At 43.5% G+C, this 21426-nt stretch overlaps 1 protein-coding gene across 1 annotated transcript; it reads right to left on the minus strand.

Moving 5' to 3' along the window:
- Nucleotides 1-17396: 17396 nt before the first annotated feature.
- Nucleotides 17397-20985, minus strand: LOC112429711 (CMP-N-acetylneuraminate-beta-galactosamide-alpha-2,3-sialyltransferase 1-like). The gene is made up of 5 exons (XM_076879195.1): nucleotides 20972-20985; nucleotides 19885-20064; nucleotides 18879-18924; nucleotides 18670-18789; nucleotides 17397-18120 (listed from the first exon to the last, which is right to left on the minus strand). The coding sequence occupies exons 1-5, from the start codon at nucleotides 20977-20979 to the stop codon at nucleotides 17941-17943; spliced, it is 534 nt and encodes a 177-aa protein (XP_076735310.1). The 5' UTR covers nucleotides 20980-20985; the 3' UTR covers nucleotides 17397-17940.
- Nucleotides 20986-21426: the final 441 nt, after the last annotated feature.

The following is a 21426-nucleotide window of genomic DNA, read 5'->3' on the forward strand; positions in this document are numbered from 1 at the left end:
GTAAATAAACACAAAAACATGCAATTAATCCAAAACAAACTCAAAAACAAAACCAACAAAACTTAGGGGGGGGGTTTCTCTCCGTCCTTTCCCACCATGCTATACTCTGTAACACCCACCCCAACTTTTTCCTAGCCCGTCCTCGGGCACTCTACTAAGTATATCGAGGTGGGGGCTTCCCGAGATTTTCACGGGCAGATCTCCTTAAACCCTCCTGAGTTGCAGGGGCGGACTTGTTGGAGGACGGATAGTGACCTGGCCCTGGCATCTGCTGTGCCATACTCCATAGAAGTAACCACTGGTCTGAGGCTGTCGCTATATCATGCGCAGCTGCCGTTCCTGGTTCTAAGGCGCCACCTCCTGTTTTATCATTGACGGAAGGCAAGAAGGTACATATGCGCAGGCGATTACGATGGACCACTCTAACAGGCCCATCTTTACCTTCTGGCCGAACTCTGTAGACTGGGTTCATAGGGTTTGGCTGGCCAACTACAATTTGGATCTCTTCCTCCCAGTGTGCTGCCAGTTTACCCTGTCCGTCCCTTCTTGTCGTATGGACTAGAACCCTTTCCCCCGGGAGCAATGGTGCTGCCCTAGCCCCAACATCATACCTGTCCTTCATCCGGCCTGCAGCCTTCTGGCTGCTCTTTTCCACCATCTGGTATGCCAGCCTCAAGCGCTCATGATGTCTCCTCACCCACTCCTGCGTCGTGGTTGACTCCATGGGTCTCTTCGTCCCCATAAACAGCTCGCCTGGCAGACGAGCATTCCATCCAAACATCAGGTAATGGGGGGTGTAACCTGTAGACGCATGGACAGAGTTATTATAAGCCTGGAGCAGTTCGGGCAAACATTGTACCCACCGAGTCCGCCTCTCTTCCTCTAGGGTGGACAGCATATTTATTAATGTCTGATTGAAACGTTCACAGGCCCCATTTCCCTGAGGATGATAGGCAGTAGTTCGACTTTTCCGACAATTATAATACTGACAGAGCTCCTTTATGAGGGCGGACTCGAAATTAGCACCTTGATCCGAGTGCAGTTGTTCTGGGCATCCAATTGGCTGAATAATATGTTTCAACAACATCTTCGCTGTAGTTGCAGCGGTCTGGTCCCTGGTAGGTATTGCCCAAGCATACTTTGTAAACAAATCAGTGGCGACCAAAATGTACTGGTATGAGTCTGCCGGTCTACCTAATGTCAGGAAATCAACTGCCACGGTTTGGAGAGGTGCGTGTGTAAGAACAGGACTAAGTGGGGCCTGACCGTCACCACGACCTTTATGACGTACACACCGTTCACAGGATGTTGTCCAGTCCCGCACTCTCTTCTCCATTTGAAGCCAATAAAAACTACGGCGCAGCATCGAAAGTGTCTTTGCCACCCCCAAATGACCATTCCTTTCATGGAAAGCCTTCCATGTTGGTTGCTGTTCCTCCAAAGGAACAAGGATTTGGTAGTACGCCTCACAGGTGTTGGAATCCACCCCCCTGCGGACCAGAACACCCTCCAACAACTCCAGCCGTGACCATTGTTTCATGTAGTTTAAGACTGCAGTAGGCTCCTGGCGTCTTTCCTCCCCAGATGGCATCTTTCCTCGGGCCATGTAGTATCTCACTCTATGCAGCGTGGGGTCCTGCTCTTGTAAGCCTTGCCAGCATCCTGGATCCCAATCGATGTTCACAGCCTGAACCCATGCTTTTTCGTCCACCCTCTGTGGAGGCACCAAATCCTGGGGTTGCACCTGCAATGGCATTCTAGACAGAACATCAGCATTCACATTTTCCTGGCCAGGCCGATACTTAATATCAAATTGATAATTTGCGAGCTGGGCTACCCACCGTTGTTCCACTGCGCCCACTTTTGCAGTCGATAAATGGACCAATGGATTATTATCAGTATAAACTGTGAACAGAGACCCCCATAGATAATCTTTAAATTTCTCAGTCACCGCCCACTTCAAAGCGAGCAGCTCCAGTTTAAAGGAGCTATAGTTTGCATCATCCCTTTCGGCGGGTGCTAAGCTTCTGCTAGCATAGGCTATCACACATTCCTTCCCATCTTGTACTTGAGACAGTACTGCACCAAGGCCCACTTTACTGGCATCCGTATAAAGCCGGAAGGGTAATCTGAAATCAGCAAAAGCTAAAATAGGAGCCTCGAGCAATTTCTGCTTCAGAAGATCAAAGGACTGCTGACAATCCTCATCCCAATTTATGGGGATATTCTGTTTTTTATTCTTCGGTACTCCCACTAGCAGCGAGTTAAGAGGCCTAGCAACACCCGCAAACCCTGCAATGAACCGCCGATAATAACCGGCAAAGCCCAAGAAGGAACGCACCTGATGAATAGTCTGCGGGGCCGGCCACTTCTGTACAGCGGCAATCTTATCAGGGTCCGGAGCCACACCCTCACTGTTCACCAGGTGACCCAGGAACTTCACCTGTTGCTGGAAAAGAACACATTTATCAGGTCGCAACTTCAGCCCATAGCTCTTCAATCTTGCAAACACTGCCTGCAGATGTTCTAGGTGGCTGTCAAAATCCGGTGAATATACTATCACATCATCCAGATAGACAAAAGCGGACTCTGTGATTTGACTTCCCAAACAACTCTGCATCAACCTTTGAAATGTTGCTGGAGCATTACACAATCCAAAAGGCATTCTTTCAAACTCATACAAGCCAAAAGGAGTACAAAATGCAGTTTTTTCCCTGTCAGCTTCAGAAACTTTCACTTGCCAATACCCACTTGCTAGATCAAGGGTGGAGTAGTATTTTGATTTAGTCAGCATCGTCAAGGTCTCTTCAATTCTAGGTAATGGATGGGCGTCTTTATGTGTCACTGCATTCAACTTGCGGTAATCCACACAAAATCTCAATTCCCCATTCTTTTTCCTTACCAGGACAATGGGTGCTGCCCAGGGACTTGTACTCTCTCGCACCACCCCTGATCGAATCATATTATTCAGCAATTCTCGCACTTCCTGATACATTTTAGGGGGGATTGGCCTATACCGCTCTCTAATAGGAGGTGCCATACCTGTCGGAATAGAGTGCGTAATTACATCTGTGTGGCCATAATCCTCTTCGTCGGCAGCAAACACATCGCCCCACTTCCTCAAGAGACCATTTAACTTTTCCTGCTCCTCCATAGATAGATTCGACCGCCCTTGTGTCATAACTTCAATGTGAGGAGCTTTACCAGATGGTTCCGAGCTCACCTGGGATACGCCCACTTCAACGATGCCTGGCCTGGTTTGCTCAAACGTGACTTCAAAAGGTTCCTGAATGTCGACATTTTCCGTGGAGAATGTAGCCAGGGCCTCATAACGTCGTAACGTAATAGGAAAAGGATTGAGATTCCTTACTTTGATGGGGACCCGGCCTCTATAGACAGTTCCTAGCGATCGAGCAACGGCAACTGTACTAGGCCCTTCCAATGGCTCCACCAAGATACATTGTCCTTTCCTCAGTGTCTGTGGGGCCCTAGCCCAAATCACCTGCTCACTGTGCTCAGGGATCTTCACCGGGTGGCGGTAAGCGGGTCGCAGGGTCCCTACTTGTGGTACGGGGACAGCTGCCTGAATTCTTTGACAGTCCTGAAAAGCAGATGCCCACGCTTGTTGAGCGTCTACAGTCGAGCCAACAGGGCAGGTCTGGGTCTGCGTCTGAGGTTTCAAAAAAAACACATCCCAACATGGAACGATGATGTTCATACCTAATATAGGTAATGCATTAGAATTATTGGGGTCGTCCTTTGAAATCACAATTCCCATATCTTTCAGGGTAATGTCTCCCACCTGTACTTCAGCTAACACATAGCCCACGTAAGGAATAGCCAATCCATTCGCGGCCTTCAGCTTTAGCCAATTAAGATCACTCTCTTTCCCCGGCTCCTGTTCACCAAACAATCTCCTAAAACAGGCTTGTGGCATTAATGTTACATTAGACCCAGTATCCAGCAAAAATGTCACTTCTTTACCATCAATGAATACTTCTACTTGACGGCATGCCCCTAAAAATTGAGGGTGGTTTAACTGAGTTGGACCACTATCATCCTTTCCAATCACCTGGCCCATAGCGACTGGATTTACTCGTTTAAAGCCATCTGAGATGAAGTGCCCCGACACTCTCTTGCCATGTGTCCACTAACTCCACACCTACTACAAATAGGCTGCCCATGCTCATCCCACTTGTGCCGTGGTCGCTCCACTAACCGTGGGGTTTGCTTTGTCACCGGGGGTGGCTCGGACACTTCAACACCTCCCCTATATTGAGGGGAACTAAGGTTCCACCTTTCTCGCTCACCTCTAGGAGCTGAAAACGTCCGTGGCATTGGTGCTGGTCGGACAAATTCCCTCAGCTCCTCCTGAAGAGTATTTTTGAGATCCATAATTTGCTCCTTCATTTCTGCAAGGATCTCCACTTAAAACTTATCTCTCCAATTCAGAGTATCCTGCCACTTTAAATCCCCTCTTACTACAGCACAAGCGGAGTCCTCATGTACGCCATACAGCGCATCCGCTTCCAATTGCAGAGCCTCTTTACGCACCTGTTCAAATGAGAGGTCAGGATCGTGCCTTAATAAACGCCGCAGATCACGCTGTATCTCACCCTCCCTAAGACCCAAGACAAACTGATAACGCAGGTGCAGGTCAGCCCGCCGAAACCCTTGTGGCTCTGTTGTCTGCAGGCGATGGCCCAACTCCCTTAAGCGTAACGTGAACTTTCTAATAGGCTCTTCTGTCCTTTGTCTACATTCATAAAACATGGCACGCAGGGTACCCACGGCTGTTTTGTCCCCATACAGTTCTTTAAGCTGAAGAAAGATTTTATCTGGCGTATCCCGCTCCGCTTGTTCCAGAATAAGAATTTCACGTCGTGATTCTCCTCCTAATGCACTCAATACAAAATCACATTGCTGTTCTATCGACCACTTTTGAGCACGGAGCATTGCGCTAATTTGACTCTCCCAATCTTCATAATTCGTATTAAGCCCACAAAATTTTGGTACCCAGGGCGCACCGATAAAAAATGGTGACGCCATATTCCTGGTTTCAGATAACTCATCCGCCATATTAATCAGTCTAAGGCAGGTAGGTTTGTATACTGGTCACAAATCCTGTCGACAAACGCCAAATGTTACGGGAGGTCTGTTAAGAGAGCCTCCGTGCAAAAAGAATAGGAATTCTAGTAGGGACCAGCAACAAACCACCACGCACACACTGCAATGGGTTACACAAAATTTATTTGTTCTTCCTCTAGGCAAACTACCGACTGAAGACAACCCCGGCCAGGGATCCAAAGCCCAAAGACCACCGCGGCCCGAGTTCTTCGCCTAGTTACAAACAGGGGAGAGAGGGTCACTGCACGAACACGCAACCAACCGTATCAATCCTGCAGCTCCCTAAAACAGGTTTGCCACCCACCTTTTCAGGCTTTAACTTTGTTCGAGGCTGGGTCTCCACATTACCTCCCGGCAGTTAAACTTCCCCGAGCTGGTCCAGTTCTTCTTATCGGGGCGCAGGAGGTCTCCAGTCTAGTGCTCGTTTTCCTCTTTTCCAACACGTCCCTTTTTTTTCCAGCACGTCCTCTCTTTTCCAGCACGTCCTCTCACAGCTCCATAGGAATACGTCCTCCTTTCCACGTCCTCCGTTTCGTTAAAAGCAAAAACCAGGCCAGGCTAAAAAAAAATCCTTTCTATTAAAAATGCGCACACTGTCCTGGATCTCCGGGGCTCTCCTGCTTCACCGAGGTCCTACTAAAAACAACAACAACACTTCCTGCTTCCTCTCCCCTTTATAAAGAGGAACTCCAATCAGCCGCTCCCTGTATTCAACTCCGCCTCACTGGCAGCTGGGCTAGAGTAAAATCTCCCCTCCCACACAGGTGCAACAACCGTAAATAAACACAAAAACATGCAATTAATCCAAAACAAACTCAAAAACAAAACCAACAAAACTTAGGGGGGGGGGGTTCTCTCCGTCCTTTCCCACCATGCTATACTCCGTAACACTATAACTAGGCAACCCAGGAGCTTATGACTAGATGGACTTAAACATAAACAATGAATAACAAAATACAAGGAAACTCAAATCCAAACTAATAACAGCCACAGCAAGATCTTAACATACCTACCTACCAATACCTACCAATATACCTAAGAAATCACAAAAATATAACAATAAACTCTAAATGCTGGGTCACAGACCCAGTCCCTGACAGGTATATTGTCTTTTTTCTGCCCCAGTTTTCTTTTTTAATGATATACCCAGTGTAGCGGCAACCTTTGGTCCTTCTTTGCCACTTCTGCAGGACGTAAAGTTTCTGACTTGTGCTCTTCTTGAATCGCTTGTATGCCTTTCGGTAGCAAAAACGAGGCAAATGTAAAAAAAGGAAAACATTTATTCTCCATACAAACCGAAAAATACAAAACAAATGCCTCTGGTGGGAGCTCTGTTTACATTCCTTTTATGTTACAACGAAACCACAATAAACGGCGACGATCAGAAAACTGTTGCTCCACGTCCTGCTTACTCACTTAACCTTTCATGGTGCCTCATGCCTAACACACCCCCTTTACGACACCTACCAACACTTTACAACAAGCCAATAGATTAACAAGGCAGGACAAATTTGTGGAGCATATTGTTTTATGTTGTAATGCAAAATAATCAAGATTATAACTACAAACTCAAAATAAAGATCACAGCAAAATGTTGGCCTAAACCGTTTAAGCTCCAACACCCAGTTCCCCAACATAAGGTATATATAAAAACAACTGACTTAACCTGCTAAGACTCTTAACCTCCTAAGACCCGAACTCTTTCATGGCATGCATTTTTAACTCTTTACTATTTAGGCTGATTGGGACCTGATGAATGTAAAAACAAATAGTTACCAGATTTAATTTTTTTTACCGGATTTTTTTTTCTGAGAAAAATGAAATCCACATATAAGGACATTCGTTTTAAATTTTGATAGAACACTGATAGTATAATGTCCTCATAAATGGATATCAGGCCCTTGTAGAGCAAAATTTTGTATTTTGGTCTAGACAACCCAAAATGTGATGTCCACATATGTGGACACCAGGTCCTAGGAAGTTAATTGCATAATGGAGATAAATGTTAGGTAAATAATTTATGTTATGTTTTGTGTGTTCTGTTCCCACACAGGAACCGTTCTCCGTACTCCTGCATAGGTCCCTCCAGGTACTCCATCACCCTACATGACAACCTGTAACAGATGGAGAGATGAATGGGTACAGATATGATTTTTATATACAACCACTGTAAAGTGTTGTTCATGTAGTCAGTAGAGTTGGATGTCTCGAGACCGATCTTTGGTTTTGGTCTTGTCTTGATCTCGGATCACTCGGTCTTGTCTTGGTCTTGCTGTCTCGGTCTTTCTGTCTCAGATCGAGATAGTGGTCGGGAGATTTGGAGTCAACAGTATCCATGACACACAACGTAATGTTCGATAATGTGTCATGCGCAAAAGCATCAGTTCTAAGAGCCATGCTTAGAGAGTGCTTTGTAGTGAATCAGAAGAGTCGACTCCCATTAAGCGAGAGCCGGCTCCTCACTTAATTTCCTTTCGCTGCTCAGCTCTCACACAGTGGCTCAGCTATGCTCCAATCTCTCCACATTGTGGCCAATCACATACGAGGATATAGGATAATATCATTATGTGAAAAACAGAGAGGGTGTTGACTACAAGTCTAGTAGTCAGTTTTGGAAATATTTGTTTTCTAAATGGAGATCATCCTTTTTATATATCCACTTTCTTTACATTCCATTAACAAAACACCTCTATTCATAACAAAGTTATGAAGGTTTTGTCGAAGGACACATTTTATCATAAATCTACATTTGATGTGTGTCTTCATTGTTTGACTCTAAGGGTGTGTTTGGAGTGTTTGTTGTTCCGTAACGTGTTGCTACTACCTCTGAGTCGACTAATGACTTCCTCCTAATAAGTCATCAACTGACTTGTGTTTCTTGACAATAGCTAAGGTTTTTCAGATCAAATGTTATTAAGGTGCAGTTTTTTGATATCATGTCACTTTAATTAAAAACAATACAAATATAATGAATCAATATTTGTAGTAATTTCAAAAATAATATCAGTTTTACCTTTGCATAGCGCCTTTCACAAGTCTCTTTGACAGACTGGTGACCTGCCCAGAGTGTTTTGACCTGTGACAGCTGAGATAGGCTACAACAGAAGAGAATGGACGGATGAACAGCATTTATGGTTCTGTCTAAGTGAGAAAACTGGATTATCTGTTGATAAAAAAAAAAAGCTTAGTGAAGTATATTATATCTTGTTTTGTGGTGTGAAATATTTTCCAATGAATTCTTTTCACTGCCTCTGGTGACTGTTTATGTATCTGTGCCTCAGTGAGTGCTTTTCATTAAGCTAATGCTGCTTCATCTTAGTTTCTCCTGAATAAAAGATGAGTGAGTTTTAGGATAAAGGATATATTTGTTTTTCACCATACACTTCTTCAAAAGCCTCTTCTCATCTCCTTGAGATCCATTATGGCACTAAAAGTGAGAATAGTCTTTGAATGTTCTTATGTGCTCATGGGGATTTAAACCTCAAAGATCACTCACCCATGGGAACTTGTTTCACCCCCTTTGAACTTGTAAGAAGTGAGGCACAAATTGCCTTTGAAGGGTCATGACTGGGTTGGGGCTAAGTAATGGAGTTCAGGTTTGATTTTGTTTTTTTTTTCATTATTTTTTTTAATCATCCTCATTACCTTAGTCCAGTCATCTTCTTTGAGCCTCCACTCTGTGTGCTTGAAATCTGTGCTTTCCATCATTTTCCCTTTGTGCAACCAATCTCCTCCCTGTCTTCATCTCACCTGAATTGCACAGAGCTCCATTTAAGCTCCAGCATCTAGACTCCTTGGGGTCCTGTCCTAAAACCTGTCACTGCAGGGATTCCATCTGCTGTTATGGGTAATCGGAGTGTAGTCACCAAATACATTAGTTTCTCTGCCATTAAATCATGTTCAGTTCTTTCAAGTGATCTTGCCTCACTGAACTCTCAGTTACTGCATTTTTTTATTGAGTTCATGTGATCATGTTTTCTGCTCTCTGCAGTCAAGCAGGTATTTCACAAAAAGCTCCTGTTCCTATTTAATTTGTTATTATTATTACTATATGAGCTGACAATTGGTGTACTGAACTTTTGAAATGCCTGTCAAGACAGTGTAACCACAATAGAAAATGTCCCAGGTGCTATTTACAGAGTTTTTAAAACGGTTGGTGTGTGACTAGGTATGCTTGCACATGTGTAAGATAATATGTTGTTCCACCTCGTTCCTTATGAACAATTAGATCAGATTACCTTAGATAATCCAAAGACAACAATATGACCTTGGTTTTATTTTTTCTTCACTTTTGAACTGTTTTGTGCATGTGGTTATTTTAAAAGCTCTCACATTTCTATATAGTTTTCTGTCTCATACTAGATTTCTTTAATAAAGGTTTCACATTTTTTCTTATCAAGTATATTTGAATGAATCAATAAATGTAGAAGGAAAACATGGAGAGAGATTTTAGTGATTAAACCACAGTGTGAGGCACATACATTTCAAGCAATACATTTCTTCATTTCATTACATATTGGTTGCCATTCCGTATATAAAAATATCGCCCATCATAATGACTCACATTTGACCTAAAATTACCCAATTTGATACTTTTATTTCTTCCTTTTCACCTCTATCCACAAGATTATTTTCTTTAACTCATAATTCACTCTCACAATCTGAACAGGTTTACACTGGTTTCATTGCCTCCCTAGCATCACAAAACACTGAGTTGTTGTTCATCAGAAGTGACTTACATGCATGTCTACATGTGTTTTATGGACTTGGAGAGGGAATTTGACCCGTGTTAAGTGCTGTCTTCCACTCATCCCCCTTTCTTAACAAGGTCATTAGCATTACAACACTAATTTGGTGACTTCACAGAGTAGTGGACAGCACCTCACTTGCCCCCTTTTTTCCTTCAACGACTCTACTGCCTCCTCCCCCCATCAGGAGCTAACCACCCACACCCTACACTGCAGCCTCTCCATCACAGCTGACTATAGGTGCGGAGTCAGCCAAGGAAGATGAAAACCAGGAAGGCCACGTGTCTGGATGGAATCAGCTCCAGACTATTGAGGGACTGTGCAGATCAACTCTGTGAGGTTATCACATACATCTTTAACCTCAGTCTCAGTCTGGAGAGGGTCCCCGTTCTGTGGAAGACCTCTTGCATGGTGCCAGTCCCAAAGACAACATACCCCAAGGAGCCGAACCACTTCAAACCCGTTGTACTGACTTCACACCTGATGAAGACCATGGAAAGGATCATAATTCACCACCTTCGCCCACTAGTCGGGAGAAACCTATCAAGGTGAATGACACTGTCATCTAAATGCAGCATCAGGCCTTCTCTCATCTGGAGAGTGCCAGGTGCACTGTGAGAGTCATGTTTTTTAATTCTCCAGTGCCATCAACACAATCCAGCCCTCAGTGCTAAGGGAAAAGCTACAGGGAGTGGACCATAAGTTGTCCTTGTGGATTGTTGAATACCTTACCAGTAGATCCCAGTATGTGAGGCTGCGGGACTGTGTGTCTGAGGTGGTAGTCTGTAGCACGGGGGCCCCACAAGGAACAGTACTCGCCCCTTTCCTCTTCAGCCTGTACACGGCAGACTTCCGTTATGACATGGACAGTTGTCAGACGACACCGCCATTGTGGGTCGGATGTCGGAGGGAAACGAACTGGAATACAGGGGGGTTATCAGTGACTTCATCAGCTGGTGTGAACAGAACCATCTTCACATTAATGCCAGCAAGACGAAGGAGCTGGTGATTGACTTCAGCAAAAAGCCACCCCCTATTACACCAGTGAACATCCAGGGTTTGGACAGTGAAACGGTGGAGCAGTAAAATTACCTGGGTGTTCACCTCAATAATAAATTGGACTGGTCCACAAACACAAATGCACTCTACAAAAAGGGTCTAAGTCGTCTCCACCTGCTATGGTGGCTGAAATCCTTTACGATGAACAACACTCTTCTAAGGAGGTTTTACGACACTGTGGTGGCATCTGCTCTCTTTTATGCTGTGGTCTGCTGGAGTGGTGGAATAGCAATTCAATTCAATTTTATTTATATAGTGCCAAATTACAACAACAGTCGCCACAAGGTGCTTTATATTGTAAGGTAGACCCTACAATAATACATACGAATAGCAGAGAGGGACAGGGGGACACTTAACCAAGAGACCCAGCTCTGTCCTGCACTGTCCGCTGAAGTCCAACCAGAAGGTTGGGGAGGAGAGGATGTTGTCTAAGCTAACATCCATCATGGACAACACCTCCCACCTCCTGCATGAGACTGTACGAGCACTGAGCAGCTCGTTCAGCAGTAGACTTTTACACCGACAGTGTAGGAAGGAGCGCTACCGCAGGTCATTCTTACCAGCAGCTGTCAGACTCTATAACAGAGTTTCACATTTTTTTGGTTATCTTACTCATCAGCTTGTTTGTCTTCAATAAAATTCAATAAAAGAGGTGATCATCACTGTTATATGTTCAAGGAGGATGTCATAAGGCCTTGAGGCAATCAGATGTAAAACAAAATATTTATGAGTGGTTTTAAGTTGTAAATTGGTCAGTTGATTTTAATCCTAACTCTTCTTATTTGTTCTAGATGTAAATGTCTTGGGTTTTGTGAAGCATGGCTGGATGAAGCAGCTGTCCAGTGTTTGCAAGTGTCCTATAAAGACGGAAACTTTAATTTTGGCTGCCTGCTCTTTCAGGACAGCAGTCTTTGATCAAACAGCTGAAACAAACACTCATTGTTTAGAAAATCCAGTGTATTCTTGTGATTCTTTGTACTCTTGGTATCAAAGTGACTTATAGAAATGTTCATAGCATTTTTGTTAGTACTACTGGTAGTATCTCACAGTGTAGTTTCACAGATTGTTGTGAACCTCTAGTGATTCTTTTCATTTCATACAAAGTGACGTGTAACCTAGTAAATTTTCCCCTGAGCCGGTTTTTAGGCTCTCGCCTTTAGCTCATGTTTAACCCGCTAAGAAACAGAGAAGAGAGAAGACATACACTGAAATCAGTGGCAACAAGTCCATGGAGTGAGAATTCTTTCTTGCATTTGCACAATATCTCTAAAATGGAAAAATATCAATATTAAAAGTATTAAAAATATCCTGTCTGAAAAACCTGTTAATGGTTCCTTTCCTTGGGGGGCTCAACCCGGGGTAGCGGTCATGTCCGGTTAGGGGCTCTGTTGGCTCTCAGGTGACTGTTTCCTCGCGGCTGCGTGCAGCGGGGCTAGGGGAGGGTCTGTGCTGACGGACGTGGGTTACTGACCTGGTAGCCTGGCTGCCCCTGGGTGGGTCCGGGATGGGCGTGAGGTTCTGGGGGCGCTCCGTCTCTGGGCTGGGGCCCGGGCCGGGCCTTGGGGGCTTGGGTCCTGGTTGGTGCGTTGCCGGGGTTGTGGGCGGGTGGGTGCATGGGGGCCCAGCCCTGGAGCAGGGTGCCGCCGGTGCATCGAGCCACTGGTGGGGAAGATTGTCACATCTCGCAGGAGCTTTCCTCTCCTCAGGGGCTCTCTCTGCAGGAGGGGGAGACACAGGAGAGGTGGAGGAAGATCTCAGCCTGGGTGTTTATTGTCTCATGTAGTCTGGAAGATGAGTGGATGACGGGGTGGGTGCAGTTTTCTCTGTGGTGGGGTTGGGTGGACTGACCCGGGCTCTGTGGGGCCGGGAAGCGCTGCTGCGCTGGGCCCCGGTCTGGATGGGCCTGGGCCCCCTTTCCCTGGCGGGTCGCGGAGTATGGGGGTGCCTACTGGGGTCAGCGGGGGAGCTGGCCCCAGGGAGGGGTCACTTGCCCCTCCCTTCCTTCCCTCCCCATCTCCAGCTGCCTCCCTCTTCCCGCTCCACCACAACCACCCACACATGCAGGACCTTGGAGTAGGGGTATGTCACCAGGGTGCAGAGGAGGCTGTCAGGCTGTCAGGTGCCACCTCTCTGGGGACATCTTAGGCCCTCCAAGGTTTGGAGGCCTATCTCCCCCTACCACCACTTCCCCTGCCAGTGGCGGACTCCCTCAGACATCGGTGCGTTGGTGGTTCTTTGTGTCCGGGGATGGGCGTCCAGGTACACACCGGCTCACTCCTTGGCGGCCGCTTATCGGGGCCTGGAGCCTGGGGCTCGCTCGGGCCACTTCGGAGGTGGGGTGCCCCCGGCCTCTCGGCCTGGGGCTCGGTCACTCAGGCACGGCTGGCTGCCGGCGGAGCTCACGGGCGCGTCACTGCAACTCCCCCTGGCTTCTGCTCCGTGGCTGCTAACTGAGCCCTCATCTGGGACTCTCCTCAGCTCTTTCTGGGTCAGTGGCGCGGCTGCCCCTCTGTTGGTCTTCCTTGGTCTCTTGTGTTCTGGGGGCCTCTGGATGTCTGGAGTTTTGATCTCCTCCATACCTGCTTCATGCCCTGGAGGACAGGGCTGTGGCCCCCCCACACCCTCTAGCAGATCATTACATGAAGGAACCTTTTAAAAAAAAAAACAAGCGCGTCCATGCTCACAGGTGTACACACGGGTGATCACACCCACAAACTACACCCTTTTTGGCTCCTACCTCAAAGCACACTGTGTTCTGTTGATCTTATGTGCTGCACAATAATGTTTAATATTTAGTATTTACTGTCATATTCCCATATATCATTGTGATGCTGTTTATTCTATTACTCTTGTTCTCTTCTGCTTGTTTTCATTTTTCTTTCTCAGCAGGTGATCCAGGTGATTGATATATGCATTTTTTATTTCTTTTTTTTTCTCTGCTCATTCTGTTGGTTTTTGTTTTTTGCCCTTCTCCCCCGTCCCTCTTCTCAGCTGTTTCTCTTTCCCTCTTTCTTTCTCCCCTTCTTTCCCCCAGTCAAGTCTGTCCCGTATTCAGTAAGCGAAAATAAAATAAACAATAAAAGGTGAATCAAATGGACCATTACGGCAAGGCTGGGATGGTCAATTTGGTAAAGTAAATCCGTTGGGCATCTTTCTTTGCCTTTAGACAACAATTCTGATGGCAAAAGAGCCAAACGGGACAGGCAAAAAAAAAAAAAGAAAAAAAAAAAAGAAAAACCTGTTAATGAATCTATTATTTCTAGACTGGATTATTGTACAAACAGGATGTCCTTCGTGCATGTGCAATGCTGATAGACAGAAGGCAGAAGTTAACCACAATTACAGCACAGGTGTCACAGGCTGTGTCCCAATTAAGAGACTGCACACTTGAAGTACGCATTTTGAGTGCGATTATGTCACAGCCACGCGACGACAGCTGTCCCAATTCGAAGTGTACTTCAAATGCATACTCCAAATACACCGTCGATTTCCCCAAATATCAAGCGTGGTCCAGTGCACGCTTCGTGGTCTCATATATCCCACAATCCATAGCGCGGCGGTGGGTGTGGATAATTTTGCTGCAAAATACGGCAGAAGGGAGCGGCCGAAGAGTGAACTGTCAAAAGTAAGTACTGAATATGATGTCACTTATTTATGTGCGAATGTTTAATAATGAAGAACATTAAAACATTACTGTTGGCCGCATGTCGGCAAAGTTATGTGACATTAGTGATGTTTGTACTTTCAGCGTTAACTTGGTTTTTAAAGCCTCTACTCCAAAATATATATATAGTTGGCCCTAAACTTACAGAGAATGTGATGGTTTTATGGATAATTAAAGTCAGTCATATATCCACAAACACAACAAGCTGAAAGTCAGTGAATGCTGCTCGGTTTGCAGTCCTGAATATCAAGGCACAAGCAGGATCCACTGCACGGTTACAGAACAAGATGGCGCCGAGTATGGCAGCCTCGTCGCGAGCTCCCCCAAGCAACAGCTTTTTTCTGTGTTTAATTTTACTTTTCCTTCATTTTTTCACGAGTAGCACGTCTCCTTGTGTACGACCGACAAACCTTACTGGACATAAAAGACGGTCTTTCTTATAACTTTCCGGAGTTCAAGTTTTGCAACACGGACGCTCCGTTTGCAGACCCCCCATTCATCTCACCTGAGACGCCTTTGTTCTCTGGCCCTGGAGGCCGCAAACGCCGACGCAGAGACGTGAGAGCAGTCCCTTCTTTCGAATGTTGGAACACTGAGCTACTACTTGTTTCGCCGTCATTGTGGATGTTGGGTATCGAAGAATCCATAGGTCCATCATCCTATTCATGTAGCCGCTTCCGCCGGGGTTACTTGCGTAGTAGCATTCCAACAACGCCCTGTTTTCGTCTCTTGCCCACCGATGCCTTCTTGTTCCAGTAGCCCACTTTTCGTCAGGGTGCCCTGGTTCCTCAACACCTGACACGGACCTTGTTGATCCGGGCGACGTCCGAGCCAGCATGCCTTCATATTTACCTGTCTCGCTCATGTATATATATATATATATATCTCATATATATCTATATATATATATCTATGTGTGTATATATATATATATTACATGTGTATATATATATATATATATATATTAGGGGTGCAACGATACACAAAATTCACGGTTCGGTTCGGTTCGGTTCGATACTTTGGTGTCACGGTTCGATATTTTTTCGATACAAAAAAATGTTCATGCCTTTTTAATTTGTCATTTATTAAAATTATAAATATATATTTTAACTCAAAAGTACAGTTTTTAAATTTAACCCTAACCTTGTGCGTGTTTTTTATTTTGACAGCGAATGCGCACCTGCGGACCACTTATGTGCAGCCCTGGTTATTTAGCTCGTCATATTGCAGCCACAGAAATTATTTTGTCCATGAAACCATAAAGCTGCACTTTCTTTTTGCCTTATAGTCTGATTTGTCATAACTTTTCCGTTTTGTGGTAAGCTTTTCTTTGGCTGTCACTTCTTCACCCTGACCTGTCTTATTTGGCTCAGCAGAACTAAAATATATATCTGTCTGTGAAGGTTCTCAGTCATCCAGGTCATCGTAGTCAAATATAAATCCTGCTGCTTTTACACACGCACTCACATAAGCTCAGCGATTCTCTGCGCGATCAACCTCTCACATGTTTAAGCTGCGGGAGATTTCACTTGTCATGTTTGCATAGTAAGCTAACGATTAATAAGACGATGTCAGAGGAATTGGTGCGCAAATTATCATCACTCACAGATCAGTGCTGTCGCTCTCTATACACAGTTCGCGCGATTGCAAAGTGAAAGCAAAAAAACAAGCGCAAATTCAAACGCGATTTCAATATGTCACATATTGACAGTGGCTCACCGATGCCAATTACATAATTACCCAGCTACATTTCCGAAAGAATGCAAAAGCATTGACATATATTTTTCCTTCCTACGATAGCCCGACGGGCAGGGCAGAGATAGATTTTGGTACCCCGACTGAAAAAATCGCTAGCCCCGGGACGTTGGGCTAGCGATATTGCGAGCCCTGTATCTGATTGAGGAATCACTCATCTTTGGAAAAGAGAGTTTATTACAGAGAAATGTCTCTTTCCAAAATAAAAGCTATACTATCTGCTTCTTCTGGGCTATATTCTCAGCAGCATATTAAACAGCTGTCTAAATGACTCGGCTAAAGTTAGTAGCATGCTTGCTTGTTTTTTTTCTGCTTCCACTTGTCTTTGCACTAGGATGATGTCGGCGTAAATGTGCAGTCATATTCGTTGTGTTCCCACTAGTGCTTTCAGGTTAATCTCGTTGAAATGACCTTAACGCCACAACACGGCAAATCTCCGTTAACGAGCTACCGCGGATCACCCCGTGCATGGGGCTAGACGGCCAACACGTTAACGAGCTAACTGCGCTAACACACTAGTTCCCACCCATGTAATTAAGCATTGCATGGCACATCCAACATACTGTTTTACTTTAGTCCATGACTCGCTTACCTTCAGGGTCATACGTCACATGAAAACCAAAATAATTGCAAACGCCAGATCTGAATGAGAGTAGGGGAGGTCCATGTTGTAAGGAGAGCTTAACTTCTGTCTCGCTAGCTTGCCCTGCGCTCTTCCTTCTGACGATGCTGTCTGTGTTGAGCGCTCAGTGAATCTGCGTTCGACTACTCCGCCTAGGCTGCACTGTCGACCCTAGGCGGAGTAGTCGAACGCAGATTCACTGAGCGCTCAACACAGACAGCATCGTCAGAAGGAAAGTTGATAAAATAAATTACAAATTTTGTATTGTTCGATACATATGCGTACCGAACCGAAAGCACTGTATCGAACGGTTCAATATCGATACGAATATCGTTGCACCCCTAATATATATATATATTACATGTATTTTTTAATCTATTGTATTTACCAACATCGAGCAAAGAGCAACCACACCATGGTACATGTTTAACTAAAAAGAAGTTTATTGATCAAATATATTTATTAAACAAATAGAAAAAAAACAGCCAAAAAATACATGTTCAAAGCAACACAAGGGTAGCCCATTATCAGACAGAATTGTGAAGTCCACTCTGTAAAGTGGGCAGTCATAATAATGAAGCAGTACACTTTAATTTCTACATTCAAGACGTTCTTCATATTTTTGGCCACCAGATGTCACCAGACAGGACTATCTTAAAACGCTTCGATTAATGAACCGTTTTTTAACACAAGCTTCAATGCTTCAGAAAGCTTTGTTTGGCCATCACTAGTTCTGGTTCAAGCTATCCAAATACAATGTTCTCCTATGGCCTATTCCATTCAATTGAGAAGACTAAACATTACCATCATAATCATTTACTTATGATGCTACTCTTTACCAGCAATAAAACACACTTCTAAGATATAGCTCTTACATTTTACAACAACACATATAACTCTCAAGCAAACAAGATACACATCCATTTGGCTTTCAGTTCTTTTCTTACTGAGTGTATGGCATTCAATCACATTTTTTTCATTAGGCCTTCATAGAACTTAATTTTTTGTTGCTGAGCTAGTTGCTGGATGATGTTATACTCATAATTTCCAGGATGTACTCCAGTTCTTAACCTTTTGTTTGTGAGTATTTCCCAGTAGTGACTCCAGTTTCCATCACTGTCAGCGCCATAACCAAACACATCAACCTAGGAAGACAAAAAATGAACATATGAATGAATGGGAAACAAATGCATGAACAAAATGTCCCTTTTTTAACTAAAATCCAAACAATGGCTGCTGAAAAATGAAATGAACAGTTGGACAGCGACCTGAGCACTAAATGGAAACACCATGATTATACCATGAGTATACAATGACAAAACCTCTTATTGAGAGGTTTAGCTAAAAAGCTTTCCATGAAGGAATGTCTTCTAGATTGTAGTCTAGTCAATTTAAGAAGGGGACACATCAAAAATACTTGCGACAGCTTTCACTTTCATAGGGCATGTGAACTGAAATTTAACCATTCACAGATTAAACCAGAGTTTTTTAATCAAGTGGTACTGGTGGGTAAACGTGCTCTGATCTTCACCAAAGACATTTTGAACTTTTGAAATGCACATCTATTTAGGAGAGCAATATAAGAACAAAAGAATAAATTAGCAAAGACTCAAATGGACCAGCTTGTATGACAATAAAAATCATATTTTATTTTGTACGTCTGGCACTTCAGAAACTGAAAACTTTGTACTTACCTCATCACAAATGTGAAGTGCAAGAATCAAAGCCATAAAGCCAGTGGATGGATAACGTCCCTTATTTCCAAGCCAAACCTCATGTACATATTTCATAAAAGCTGGATTTACCACCATGACCTGTTAGAAATTAGAATGAGCCTTTAAACAGCTTTTATTTTTAAATATTACCATTGCCACCAGGAAGCTTTGCCATTGACGCTACTCACCAAATCCTTGTTAGTTTTGATCTTTGATTTCACTGGCATATATGACCTGTTGGAAACAGCATGACATTGAAAAATATGAAGTAGGTGTTTAACAAAAACAAAGCTAAAAAAGGCATGGTCCGTCTTGAACATGGAGAAGGATCAGAGTAATGGTTTGATACAGAAATTCACCTTATTTCATCTCACACTACATCCATCAGCCAAATCCTTTTAATCTGCATACATGTTGAATTCATGCAGTGGCATTCTATTTTTGCATTTGATGTAAATTCTGTACTGCAAGACAATCTAGGGGAAATCTTTTGAGATACTTTGCTTAGTAGCAGGTGTCGGTAATTTTAGCAGCTGGGAGAGAAGAAGATAGTGTATGCTGACTGTAACATCTAAACCTAAGCTGGGCAAGCTCAGATGAAATCAGAATATTTTATCTGAAACAAAATAAAGTACAAAATGATTGTATGATTTTCATGTGCCCAAATTAGTGGCTGCACAACTGCCTAAAAATGGTTTACATAAAATAACTTTTCAACAAGCATTAAGAGTCTTTATTTAATTTTTTAATTTTTACTTTATATTAAATCACAATCCTAAGAACAGTACAAAAGCATACTTAAATGAACTACAGTAAGATGAGTTGTTATGAGGACACTTCATCTGTCTGCATGTTGCATAAAAATGTAGTCATAGTATGATTTCAGGATAATCAGTTTGTAGAGAGCTTAAAGGTGCCGTCATTTGAAGTCTGTCTTCGTGGAATACATTACAGAAAGACTTTGAGCTCTCTCGCTTAACTGATTTTGCTTGTAGATTTAAAAGACGTCCCAGTGCTGATTTTCATCACTGGGAACTTGATCTTAATGAGGCAGATTTTGCTATTTTATTTTTTCTATTTTATTATTTTCATTTAATTATGTTGTCTAAAACAGGTCTCTTGTAAATGAGACACTGAGTCTCGTTAAATAAATGTCAAATACATGTGCATGTAGCCCTGAAAAAGAGAACTCACCTTCCAGTAAACCCTGTTGTAGAGGCATTAATGAGCCACTCAAAGTCCTGTATCTTAAAGGGAAACAATACAAAATGGGTGTTGTCATCCAAATCCACAGCACTCTCTGGATACATGACACGATGAGTTGTCTTGTTTCCAACGTCTTTTTCAAAGCCTCTGGTAATACCAGTGTTCATTCTAAACAGCACAAAGGGATATATTTCACATCAGTTTGGATCTTTTGTGTAGGAGGGGATATTTCACTGCATTTCACTGCATATCTAAGCATTTCACTGCATATCGTACTGTGTATGACTGTGTACGTGACAAATAAAATTTGAATTTGAATTTAATGGTAAAGAAAAATTGCTTTAGCTTAGAAAGTACCTTATGACAACTTCATGTAAATCTATCAGCGGTCCATAATGCGATCTCCTTAAATTACCAGAATTACCCACCACAGCACAAGTCCTGCAGTGGTCATATTTGGGTTGTATAACATCTGGATTCTGTGGGAAGATCTGAAACAAGTTGGCCACTGTTGTTTCATAAACTCTGAAGCTACGGCTTTCAGCCTGCAAATCCTGTCAGACATTTCAAATAAACTTTGTTGTTAGACCAAATGAGCTGGGGGGGGGGGGTGTAAAAATGTCATCCTTTCCTGGTGACTACTTACCTTCCACCAGTTGAATTCATTCTGTGAGAGGTTTATGTTTGCAGTCAAAAATGGTTGAACACTTCTATTCGATCGATCCAGAAGCAACTGCTTATCCTCTGATAAACATTTTATGCAAGCACACAGCTTTTGGTCCACAGCATAATGAGTCAATTGGTAGCCCGTTTTGACATACACACCAATACCAGTGAAAAACAGCAGGAAAACCAGCACCTTAGATTTTGAAATCATTCTAGATGTTTGACTGGGAAACATTAACAGAGTGTGTGGTGATATAATCAGCAAAGTGTAACAAGTTATAGTTTAGAAAGTCATCATATATAAAGCAACATTACAACACACTTAGCCATGTCTCTTTTGTGATAACATTTCTATTCACTTATAAGATAATAAAGAAAATAACATCAGCGAAGATTAAGCTGTTTTTACCGCATCATCTGGTAAAATATGATACTTTTATAAATGACTTACCCGATCTACGAGGAAATTGCTTTCTGGTTCAGTTTCATATAATACACGTACAAACGATGCGTAGACTCTATCGGTGAGAGCTTTTTCACCGTTTCACTCACAGGTAACAAGCGTGACATACTCGTTTGCTACCAGGGAACGTGATACCGTCATCTCTGACAAAGAGGCGTGGTTTGCGCAGAGTTCCTCACGTACCCATGTTCGCGTTTGGAAACAACCCATTTCGAAATCAGTCACACCGGGACAAAGCTTATTTATTGCCTCATAGACTACAGATTACACAATTTAAGAAAACACATTTTCTCTGTGGATCCTTTGGTTTCCATACCATCGTTAAAGTGTGAGTAACCCTCGGATGAGCTATATTTAAATCATTTTTATTGAACAACGGGAGGGCTGTTAGTTCCGCTCTC

The sequence above is a fragment of the Maylandia zebra genome, linkage group LG22 (assembly GCF_041146795.1).
Source record: "Maylandia zebra isolate NMK-2024a linkage group LG22, Mzebra_GT3a, whole genome shotgun sequence".
Taxonomy (NCBI): domain Eukaryota; kingdom Metazoa; phylum Chordata; class Actinopteri; order Cichliformes; family Cichlidae; genus Maylandia; species Maylandia zebra.